Below are 11,858 nucleotides of genomic sequence, written 5' to 3'. Positions count from 1 at the left end.
ATCAGGTTCTGAAACAATATACTGTTTATATGTACAAAATTACAAACAAAACAAAAAAAGTCAACGAGCACCTGTAATACATATATATAGAAACCTGCTTTGCCTGCCCCCCCCCCCCCTTTAGCAACAGGGCTCATGTTGATCCAGGAGAAAAAAAAATAGTAATAATATTCTCCCAGCCACATGATTTTTTTTTTTTTTTGTAACAAGGAAAGTTTAGACTAATCACATGGTCCTCACCACCACCGAGGCCCCAGCCTGCTGCAGGCACCCGCTCTTGGCACGGCGGCTGTGGTTTACGGCCTACAATTATCAAGAAACGCAGCAGAAAATCCAATTGCTGCCTCTACTGACACAGGGGGAAGAAAAAGGGAAAAAGAGCAAATGGGACATTTGCCACCCGCAGACAGAGAGCGACTCATGGGGCAAACCCTGYGCAACATCTGGGAAGACGCTGCAGAAGCGGGCCGCTGGGGTCCCAGCTATCCTCCCGGGCAAGCGCCTTCTGCACAGAGACTACTGCTACCCAGACAGAAAGCTAAAAGAAGTTTGAATAATGTAAAATATATATATATATATATATATATATATATATAAAAAGTTGGGAAAAGTGAGGCATCTCAAGTCTGCCTTTGCACTTCAGGATTTTCTGGCGCATCTCTTCTGTGGCATAAGCAGTTTCTTTTAGTAGATGGGCTTATATCCTGTCGGCCTCCAGAGAGTCTAAAAGCAAATATTTAAGTGGAAAAATCTTCCCCAGTCCTCCTAGGCTACCAGCTGCCTCTACTGGAGGAATCAGTGAGCTTTTAAGGGCTAATTTCTCAAGCCTAGCTTAAAAGAGTCACAGCAAGGACCACAGCATCTGCTTCCAAAGAGCTAAGCAGAAGTCTAAAAAAATGAGAATACGGGGTTTCGCTTTAAAACCTGTCATAGCTTTCCTAATTAAAGACTTCCTTTCAAAGTTCCCCAAACGCAGGTGCAGATCASCAGCCGGGAGGGCTCGGGCTGCAGCAGACTGGGTCCCTGCCCGAGCGGCGCGACGTGACACGAGCAAACAGCACGGCAGTGGTGCCAGGAGCCTCGGTTCCTGCCRTCGGGAGGATTCACGTGCTGCCAGCAACAACCGAATGTTTTTTAAAGCTATGATTGTTACCGGCACTGTCCCTTAAAGRATACAAGGGATTTGCAGTTTCCAGGTAGTCAAGGACCAGGGAATGCTGCCTCAGCATCYTATCCCAGCCACGAGGAGGAAATCCAGGAGGTTTTAGCGATGATCTGGGAAATCTGGGAAGTTCTTTGGTCCCTAGATCACCTCTAAGCTCTCCTGAACACCCAGGAACCAACTTCCTTCCCCACATTGCCCCCCCACCATTTTTACTGTAAAAAGGAAATTTTCTTCACTTCTGTTTAAAAAACATTTTGAAAAAGAGAGAGAGAGAGAGAGAGAGAGAGAGAGAGAGAGAGAGAACCAACCCAGCAGGTGTATAATATACAGGAGGAATTTACAGGCAGCTCTCGAGGTCTCCTCTGGAGTCACAGGAGACACCTCCAAGGTCCCCGGCTGCAGTGCCGACGACTCGGGCGCTCCCTCGGCGGAAGGAGCGGGAGCRGCTCGCCACCCGGCAGGCTTTGGGCTCAGTCCAGGAATCGCTGGCAGGCCTTTTTCCACCGGCACGCTGTGCACCACTGGTCCCGGTGCTCGATGCCGTAAACYTTCCGGCACTTCTTGGCTTCACCGCGGACTTTCCTGTAGAAGAAAAGGAAATTGAACTCATCTGCTTAGGGAACGCGTTCAGGCAGTTGCATGTGCAACAGTGGTTAAGATTAAGAAATTAAAAAAAGTGGAGTGGTGTTTTAGGAAGCCCCCAGCTGAGATAYGGGGACTAACCCACCATTTAGCAAATGCAAAAAATCTACAGGAAAACATAGCAGCTTCAGCCCCCAGGTAGGACATGGGGCTTGCTGAAGTGCCTCCCGAGCTCCCCAGCTCAGCCTGCACGCGAGCTTTGAACGAGGGACCGCYGCAGGGAAGTGGCCCCCCAGCACAGCCTGCAGATGTGGTGGGACATGAACGCATGGCCACCAGTGTTGAGAAGCCCCAAGCTGAGACTCCTCTCCTCTTCCACCRAAAAAGCCCCAGGCTCCTCACAGAAACCGCTAAAGAACCAAGATGTTGACCCCAAGGTGTTCACCAGGTGGGTGAAGGCCACAGAAGCACTTGGAGACTCCGTGGTAACACCAGCGCACGGGCAAGAAGGGAGCAACAGTTTCATACCCTGTCTTAGCTTCTGAGTCAGCATGCTTTGGAGACCAGGGAGGCCACTGCGGCTAGCTTGGAGCAGGAGCACAGTCCACACAGGGAGGGAGGGTGGTGCGGGGAACAGCAAGCCCAGGCCAGCTACCCTTCCTAGCACATTGTGTCCCTTGGGGGCTCCCAAACACCCCAGAGCAATCCAGAGCAGACCATCCCTGGTAATTGCCCATTTTTTTATTGCAGGGGAGCGGAGGAGACACAATTTGCACAGGTCCCAGGCGACTGGCACAACGGCAGAGGAGAAGCCTTCTGCTCTGGCAGCGATGGGCTTTGCGTTTGTTCCTCTCCTAGCTGTCAGCCGCACTTGCRGCAGTCTGGATGTGCCCTGTGCCCATCACTCCCTCGTTATCTCCCCTGCCGAACAGGGAGCGCAGCCTCTTACCTGGTGCCCAGGGACACCCTGGGAGGTGACGCGACGATCAGGTGGGACTTCAACATCTGGGTCGCTGGCTGGGGTTCACTGAAGCTCAGTGACCGGCTTCGAACCTGCRGGAGAAGAAACACCATCAGATGTCAGGCTGGACCATATCACCTCTCTCCAGAACAACCCTTAGGCACTGTGAGGAAGCAGCATGGAGATCTAGACAACGTCAAGGCATAAACTTGGCCTGCTCCTCGCATTAAAGCCAGGCAATGAGTAAGAAGAGATGAGGTTCTCTCAAAAGCATCCAGCCCAACCACCCCACCTTCACCTGCAAACACGGAAAGAATCGTAGAGAAACGAGACGCCGGGCAGGCGAGACTCACCGGCGACAAGGACGGGAGCGTCGAGGTGGCAGTCGCCCAGCTGATGCTGGTGAAGATGTGCGGGGACACTGGGATTTGAATCGAAGGCAAGGCCTGTGAGACAAAAGGGGAGTCGCAGTTCAGCATTAGCCTCAGGTGGTCGCGCTCGTCACTGCAAAGACGAGAGATGGGGCTCAGTGTGCACTGTGCCCCGCTAGCCGCGCGGTAGCCATTCAATCCCCACCACTGGGGACACAGCTGGCACGCACAGCTGGCAGAGCCCAGCYGCAGGATGAGCAACAACCTCTTCTAACTGCAGTGGAAGAGAGGCCGAGAGAGACCAAGCTGAAAATTCAGCTAGACACAACTGCAAGGATGGGAAGAATGGTGGTGGGAACCCAAACCCTTGTGGCCTCCAGCACCTGCTTGCTCTGAGACAGGGCACAGCACCCGTGACCGGACATGGGCTGGCAGCATAGCTGGAGATGCAGCAATTTCTCCACCCACCCAAGCGCGTTTGGTTGCAGAGTTCTCCCCGAATCACACGGATGGGCCTRCTTGCACGGGGGGTTTTTGCGCCTRCTCCAGTAGGCTGTCGCAGAGCGTGCTTTTTGCTTTGAGCTGATGCAGCGTCCATTCCCTGGCGTGGGAACAAGGAGCTGACGGATCTATGTAGCCTCTCCTGCTCCCGCTAGGCTAACCTACAGCTCCCAACAAGTCTCGGCTCTCAAGCAGTCCCRGGACTGCACAGGACATCGGAGAGCTGCAGCAGCCGCCACGGGACGAGGAGCGTTGCAGTGGGCGAGCCCGGCGCCAAGGCGCTGYGCGCAGCCCGGCGCTCCGGGTCTCCAGGTTTTCCGTGCCTCAAAAGCACGCGATCTCCTGACTCGGCAGCCCGGGACGTGCCGGGATCCAGYGCGGCTGCATTCCAGCCCCGCGTTATCGGCTCGCGGGAGGGCGTGTTGCATACCGCCGGGACCTTAATCGCAGGGCGGCGGGAGCGCGGGCCGGCAGCTCCCCCGCGCAGGCGATGGCCGCGCTGGCGCACGAGCCCCGTGCGGGGAGGCCGACAGAGCGGGGCCGCTCCACACCGGGACGGCAGCTCACGAGGGAGGCGGTTAAATCCATAACCAGGTGCCTTCTCCTTTCCTCCGCCAGGAGCGTATTGTGTTAAACACGCCAAACGTCGCTTGGTTTTTGGCACGCAACAGCCCCGGAGGCTGGGGAAGACGATGGCAACGATGGGCTTTGCGGCGCGGGGCGCTCACCTGGTACGCGTGATCGGCCTGGATGTGCCAGAAGGAGCTGGGGGCCGACTGGCTGAGCGCGCTGCCCGGCAGCGCCGGCTCCAGCGTCGGTGGCTCCACCAGCAGGGCCTCCGGCTTGGCCAGGGTTTGCTGGATGACGATGGGGGCCGACGCCGACGTGGGGCTGGCGGCTGACTCCGGAGCGGGCTCTTCTTTCACCTGCACTTCGGTGTAGTAAAAATCCTCCTCCCTCTTCCGCTGGTCCGAGTCCGCACCGTCTCTGCAGTGGTGAAAAGGAGGGAAAAGCCACAAGTCTAGCATTTTCCCAGGACAGTTGCTTTGCACCAGATGGCAATCTGTACGCTGCCCGCTTTGCCCCTCCTTGTACCATCAGATTCCCCGGAGCGTTCGCATTTGCATTCCCATTCACCGCTGAATCATTCCTCRTTTCACAGCCCTGCGAGCGGCAGCCTCGGAGCCCGCTAGAGGGGGCGGCCGCCACGGGAAGCGGGAACGGCGCGCGGCTGGCTGCAGCCTCGCCGCAAACCTGCCGCCGCCGGGCTCCGAGCTCGCGGGCCGAGAGGCAGCTTCAACCCAAGGTGGGGAGGACGGAGCGGGGGGCTCTCGCGGCTCTCCCACACAGCGGAGGCGGCCGAGAGCTGCGCAGATGACCCCAGGCACTGACAGCTCCAGCCCCCGCAAGGCTGCAGTCCTCGAGCTCGAGCAGGGCTCCTGTGAGTCCAGGAAAGCCGCGAGGCCAAAACCAGCTGCTCGTGGCAGGGGGATCTGAGCGCCTGCTGACCCCCCTGGCCCGGGAATGCTGGAACCTGCAGCTGGCCGCGAGAAAGCACCGCTCCGTGGCCCCAGGAGCCCCAGGCTGCTGGCTTCAGCCCCCAAAGCAGCCGCAGGCAGGTGAAGGAGGCGAAGCCTCTGCCTTACCCGAGATGCTGGGTCTTCACGTGCCGCTTGATGCCGACGATGGAGCGCAGGACCTTGCCGCAGCTGGGCCACAGGCACTTGTACATCACCTTCACCGAGTTCTGGAGGAAAGAGCGGTGCTGGTCAGTGGGGGCTTCGTCCCGAGCGCCCGGCCCCACCGCGGTGCTCCTGCCCGGAGAGGGAAGAGCCAAGGGAAGCGCTTGCTGGCCCCCGTTCCCCGCCCCGTCGCACGCTGGCCACCCGGCGGTACCTTCCTCTTGCGCGGCGCGGGCTCGTCGAGGAGGAAGGGGTCGGAGTCGGTCTCGAAGCCGTCGTCGGCCTGGGGCGAGCTGAGGGCCTCGCTCGAGTGCTTGGGGCTGGCCTCGGGGTGGGGCGGCGACGGCGTGGAGATGTCGCTGCCGCCGCTCCAGTGCCCGCTCGTGGTGCTGCTCCCGCTGTCCGAGACGTCGCCGCTCTCCTTCCAGGGATCGCAGGCCGCCCGCGAGGCTGCGAGGACRGAAGGGAAAAAAATAAACAACTAAACCGGCGGCGTTTGGGGGTCCGGCGTGCCCAGAGCTGAACGTGGAGCTCGACTGTCGTGCTTCAACCCTGGCTTCCCCAGCAAAACGCTCCGAGCCTCCGGGGAGCCGTCGCAGCGAGGTCGGCACGGGGAGAGCCGGCATTTCCCACGGCCGCCTGCTGCTATTTTTAACCACCCGCTGCGTTTGACTCCCGGGGAATGAAATCTCCTCTAAAAAAAGGAGCGGCTGCCCTGCCGGGGACTCCGGCGCCGGGCAGGGTTACGGGCCCCGCGCCGCGGCCCGGGAACGCGCCCCGGCCTCCCGGCCCTCGACTCYGCTTGCCGACAGGCGGCTTCTCCCGCCGCCTCCCCAAGGGGTCACGGGCGAGCGTCTCGCCCCGGGGGACTCACGGGGGATGCCGCCGCTCTCGCTGGCCGGGGGGCTCTGCACCACGGGGCTGCAGGACAGGCTCGTCAGCACCATGGCGGCCACCATCTCGTCCATCTCCACCGTGGCGTCGGCCTTCCTGCACCCACGGGAGGGACAAAGAGACGTGAGAACGGGGCGGGAACAGCTGAGGAACCCTCCAGAGTGGGTAACGGCATCGATCCGGCGCAGAACAGAGCCGCTGGGCACCGACCCCGCACCCTGTGRATCGGTGCCCAGGAAGGGCTCTCTCTGCCTCCACCAGCATCTCAAACCCAACGCCCGCGCCGCCTGGATGAAACCCGGCCGGCCTCTGGCACCCACCTCCTCGGGACATCGATGCTGCTGGAAACCGATCTGCGGAGCGGCTCCGTGCCGCCGGCGAGCCCGGGGCCCCCGGGCAGCGGTGACCGCTGGAGCTCAGCTGGCCTCGCCTCCTCGATCCCGCGGCCCCCGGGCAAGCCCTGCTCCGGCAGCAGCACCTTCACCTTGTCACTCGGCGGGCTGTGCTGCTCCGCGGCACCAGCACGCTCCTGCCCGCTATAGGTGACRACAACCTGGGGAAAAGAAGAAGAGCAAGAGGTGGCTTTTCAGCGCGACTGCTCCCGCTGCGAGCAGCTGGCTGCGCTCCCCTGGGCTGCTCTCGCTGTCCCACGCGTAAACCCTGGGTCTGAGACACCGACCTCCTCCCGGGCCTGATGCAACACTGCCGCAACAGGACCTCGTGCCAGAGGACTATCGGAACAACGCGGGGGCTCCCCGAGGCCAAGGCTCGCGGGTGTGCGAGCCCCAGCGCGAGGCAGAGGGTGCAGAACGGGGAGGGAATGCTGAGTTCAGGCATTCGAGGGGGGTCAGAAAACCAGGTTTGCTTTTCAAGCTAGGGAAGATGACTGATCATCTGAGAAACCAGCTCCCTTCGAAATGCCGTTTTTCCATCAGAGGGAGGACGCTCCAGCCAGCGTTGGCTGGTGCCACGCGAGCGACCAGCCAGTCTGTACAGCAGAGGAACCTCATGACACATCCTTGCTCCACCCTACGGTGGCAAAAGGACCAAAGGAGGCTTCGGTGAAAAGGCAGAGCCTGTCCCAAAAGAGCTTGYATTTCAGATGCCGTCACAACAAACTGGAGCGGCTGCCAGGGCTCATCCACATCTGAGTCCTACTGCTGACAGCAGAGTTGTCCTTCCCTGCTGCACGGTTCCAGATGCTGGTGATCCACAGCTTAAGGATGTCCTGAACCAGATGTTAGCCACATCTCTGAGCACAACACCTTTGGACAAACTTTTCTCCAATGAATTTGCCTCGTTTTGGAGTTCAGTTTTGCTTTGTCTTCACGACATCGCCTGGCAGGGGCTCCCACCACTGCCACAGACTGCAGAACAGCACGTAGATAAAGGGACTAAAGGAAACCCAGAGGGGGACAGGGAAACGGAGGTTTCCTGGGCAAAGTGAGCCTGAAGTCACCCCCTGACTTCTCCGTTTGCTGCTCTTCCAGGGAGAAGGAGATGTTCAAGCCTCATCTCTTTCATAGAGTGTCTCAGTTTCTCTTGATGGACTATTTTCCACCACTACTATCCACGAGTCTATTTCTGTTGATGGAAATGTATCCGTGTTGAAACACGCTACATGTGTCTCCGGCTATTTATAGGAACACGAGCACCTCTTTATGGAAATGCTGCAGGCGTTACACGAAGAAGCCAACACGGGATGGACAAAGCACAAATGCGCCGTGTTCTGGGACCAAGAGCGCATGCGAGATCGTCTCAGGTGGGAGGAACCACAGCACAGAAGCAGCGGTCCGCTGGGCCAGGGTTAAACGGATGAGGGCCAGGATCACAGCGACAGGGCACCGACGGTCCTGACCACGGCCTTAGCCTCCGCAGCCCGCGTCCCTTTGCGATATTCCCAGGTAAAAGGAAACGAGGCTTCCCCACGAGCCCCCCGAGCTGTCCCCCTAAACGAAGGTGGAGCAACATGCAGCACAGCAAGAACATCTAACACCACCTCAGGCTCTACAAAGCAAATTCACTCATAAGCAAAACCACTACCCGTGACTTATTTTTATGCTATTTCCAGCAGCAGAGCAAGCAAAGTCCTCAACACTRGAGCACGTAGGAGAAAACAGCTCTCACTGTCCTCTGTTTAATAAATACGAGGTAGAAGGAATCTGCCCTCCCCACAGGACAGCGCTGGGCACAGGAGCCAGAAAAACTGAACAGGGGCCTTATTTACACTTCATTTTACAAGCTCTGCCCAGAAAGGGTTTTATAGTCCTGCAGGTAGAAGCCAAGACCCTGGCTCTTACGTCAGTGGCCCGCTGCTCCCTTCTGACAACGCTGCTTGGCCAGACGTTAATGGGAACCATTCCTGCGGATCAAGAAGCAAGGCTGTTCCCTGCCCCAGAGGACATCCAGCTCAAGGCCCTCCTAAGCACGTTAGCAGGACCAGATGCCCTTTCTGGACTAGACATCACACCTCACTCTTCCCCAAGAGCTGCTTCAACAGGTAGGTCAATGCCATCAACGAAATGCTGCTCAAGCACAGCCTCCAGAGCATCCACCACTTACCCTTGTACTCTCCAATCTGTACTAAAAAGCTGCTCTAGACCAAGCTCTGGGGCTCCACTAGCAGATAGACCCAAGCATGGACCCATGATGGACCTCCATAGCTAAGCTGCAGGGCTCCTTAGGGAGCCAGCACAGGTTAAAGGGGGAGATTAGGCAAGTTCACAAAAGAGAAATCCAATGGGAGATATTAAGTGTATGGAAACCACCTCCCTTAGCCACAAATGGTTGGAACCTAGGAGAACACGGGAGAGAAGTATCACGTGTTTTCTCCCTTATAGACATCCACTTGTGGTTATGACTGAAAACAGGATACTGGAGGAGATGGCTCTCTGCTGGAGCCAACGCAGCCACTCTTACGCTCACGCAGTCCAAATGCACGCGGCACGGCCAAAGCCAGCGCGCTGCAGCCAGCGCCCATCAACGGCTTTCGATAATTACAGGCGCACACCGGCACTTGAAGCACCGAGGGGCTTGGGGGCTTCATTTGCCCCCTCCAAGCAGCCCCATCGGAGCACACGGAACGAGGACACACAGCTTCCTTACGTACTTGCCGTCCCGCGTGGAGCTGTGGCCGGTTGGGGCTCGGGAAGCGCGGCGCCCGGCTGCTCTCCTCCGCTCGCTCCCTGCGCGGTCCRTCCTCCCGCGGAGCTGCGTGGGAAGACACTCGGCTGAGATCGGCCGGCAAGCCGGCGAGCTGGGCGGTCACGAGCACCCCGTCGGCCAGGGAGCTGGGGGCGGAGACGCGGGTGCCTAGCAGGGAGCGCTTCCCCAGGCGCCTGGACAGCACGCTCGCCATCTCGGACACGCTGCGAACGACAAAGAGATGGGGCCGTTACCGCCGGCGCGAGACCGCCCTCGCTCCTCCTCTACACAGGCGTTTCTAAACCCGTCTGGAAGAAGCAACCACCCCGATCCCTCTGCCAGACTTGGACTCTTCCCCCTTGCCCTTCTGTAGCGGCTCAGTCCCTCTGCCCCGGTGGGGTGCCCCACTAGGATGGGGACACCTCCAGCTAGACGGTTGCTCGGAAGAAGCAAGCACCGGTTCTGTCTACTCCAACGGCTCCTCTTTCTGGTCACGTCTCCTGGGCTGCCAGCTCAGAGGACGCCCCTGCAGATACGATCAGGAGATGGCCTTCCACAGGTGTTCTCCACCCACGCCACCAGCGCTGCCACCACCAGCTCCAAACCCAGCGGCCACCTGCGGCGGTTCCCAACGCTCCCTTGTCCAGGTATCACCCGTAGCGGGCAGGACCTGCTCCAGGCCCTCCGGCTCAGGGCTACTGCCCAAGCCAAGCACAGAGCACCAGCACCAAGAACAAGGGAAGCCACCCGACACTGCCATTCCCGCAAACSCGGGCATTCCTCGGATCCCCTTTGCCTTAACCCCACCGGGTGCCGCCCTCCAACACTGAGAATTCCCAACGGGACTTTCCGGTGGAGCAGGGGCCTTGGCTTTGCAGCCAAGGGCTCTGCCGCCCCGCGTGCTTCCTGCCGGGAAGGTTTCCAACGCGCAACCGCCCTGCGGCTGCTCCCGGCCCGGGGCTCCCGGAGCCTCGGCGAGCGCTCTCCGAGCCCGACCTCTGCGCTTGGCTCCCGCCCAGCCGACTCCTGCAACTCGCCCGCCCGGGAGAAGGACGCGGCGCTCGGGATTTCACAACGGGAGGAAAGTTCTCCGGCGGGGAAACCACGGCCCCTTTCATCCGCTCCCCCCGCGCTGGCCCCAGCTGGGCTTTGATTTATTTTTGGGGGGGGCAATCCAGATCCCGACTCCTGTTTCCCCCGGTAATTACCCCGGCGCGGCTCAAAGCACGTTCACCGCTCCTCGCACCCACTCCAGCCGTGCACAACTTTTCCCAACTTCAGCTGCTTTTCGCCCAACTCCCGCCAAGCCGGCAGTTTTCCCAGCAGCAGCCAGGCTGCCAGCTAAACGGGCAACATCGCTGCCCCGCTTTGCTTAAAAAGAAAGCGTTCGGAGCATTTTCACCCCAAATCGTTTCTCTGCAACGTTTGCAACAGCACTGAGTTCAAGAGCAACTATTTTTAGTCTTATTCCCCCCCCGGAATAACTTTCCCTCCTTCCTCTGACAGGTGATAGAAGTGGGTTTTCCGTGTGTTGACGCGGCTCTTCCAGCAAGCCCGTAAGGAAATTCCTCATTTCTTTGCATTTATAGATTTTGGTGCTGTTTCAAAAGGGGGGGGGGGGAAGCATTTATAGGTTTCCTTAAAAACGCACCTGGCTCTGATCGACCCAGGAACTCCGGCAGCCCGCACCGTTCCCGCGGCCGCAGCATCCCATCCGCGGGGAGCGAGCCCGGCCGGCCGGCCGGCTCCCGCGCTTTTATATTCCCAGCGATATTCCCGGCTGCCGCGGGGCCACCCGAGCGTGACGCTGCCGGCCCTCGGGGGTGCTCGGCTTCAAAGGACGCTAAAGATTTACAAGCCGGTTTTATGGATAACTGCACCTATTAGGCTCRCTTTGTCCTCGGTAGAAAATTAACAGCTATTTAAGAGCCATAAAACGCTAGGAACTTGCACCAGGAAGAGCGGGATGGGTGCCGGATCGATGCAGAACGGCGAGGGGCAACTGCCGCAAGCAGGCGGGATCCCAACGGCTTCCCGCATCCCGGGCACCATTTCTCGCCGGAAAAAGGGAACGGAGAAGCCGGGGCGGCAAGGCGGTTTGGGATGTCATGGGCAGCCGGCCGGGCGCCCGCAGCCCCGTGCCGCTCCAGGCTCCTCGCGCGCTGCCCCGGATTCCCGCGCCCGGCCGGCCACTAGCAATCCCGCTCCGGGGGCTCAGCACGGATAAGGGAAGCAAAACGGTGCAGAAACCCATTACGGAACGGAGTTTTCCTTGCACGGGGTTTTACGCAGCAGCCTCTCGCCCCGAGAGGTCGCAAAGCTCTTTACCAGCGATGCTGGGGAAGAGCCGCACGCATGGAGCTCACTGCGAATTTGGACCTTTACTATGAAAAAAAAAGAAAAAAAAAGAAAAAAAAAAAAGACTTTGATTGCCACCGAGAAACAGCAAATAGCTCCGAGCCGGGACGCGACAGCGCCCAGAAAGTCGACACCACCGTAACTTAGGCCAGAAAACGAATAATTCATATTATGTGGTCAAACTGCCAGGGAAAGAAAAC

The 11,858-nt window shown here is 59.1% G+C and overlaps 1 protein-coding gene across 1 annotated transcript; it reads right to left on the bottom strand.

Moving 5' to 3' along the window:
- Positions 1-6: 6 nt before the first annotated feature.
- ZNF395 (zinc finger protein 395) lies at positions 7-9,992 on the bottom strand. Its single transcript, XM_085305638.1, has 9 exons — positions 9,266-9,992; positions 6,477-6,709; positions 6,137-6,252; positions 5,477-5,712; positions 5,227-5,327; positions 4,309-4,567; positions 3,062-3,154; positions 2,697-2,800; positions 7-1,747 (listed from the first exon to the last, which is right to left on the bottom strand). The coding sequence occupies exons 1-9, from the start codon at positions 9,512-9,514 to the stop codon at positions 1,636-1,638; spliced, it is 1,503 nt and encodes a 500-aa protein (XP_085161764.1). The 5' UTR covers positions 9,515-9,992; the 3' UTR covers positions 7-1,635.
- Positions 9,993-11,858: the final 1,866 nt, after the last annotated feature.

Source organism: Rhea americana, unplaced genomic scaffold (genome assembly GCF_003343005.1).
Source record: "Rhea americana isolate MKP2758 unplaced genomic scaffold, rheAme1 scaffold_225, whole genome shotgun sequence".
NCBI lineage: Eukaryota > Metazoa > Chordata > Aves > Rheiformes > Rheidae > Rhea > Rhea americana.
This window is presented reverse-complemented; position numbering and strand designations above follow the sequence as displayed.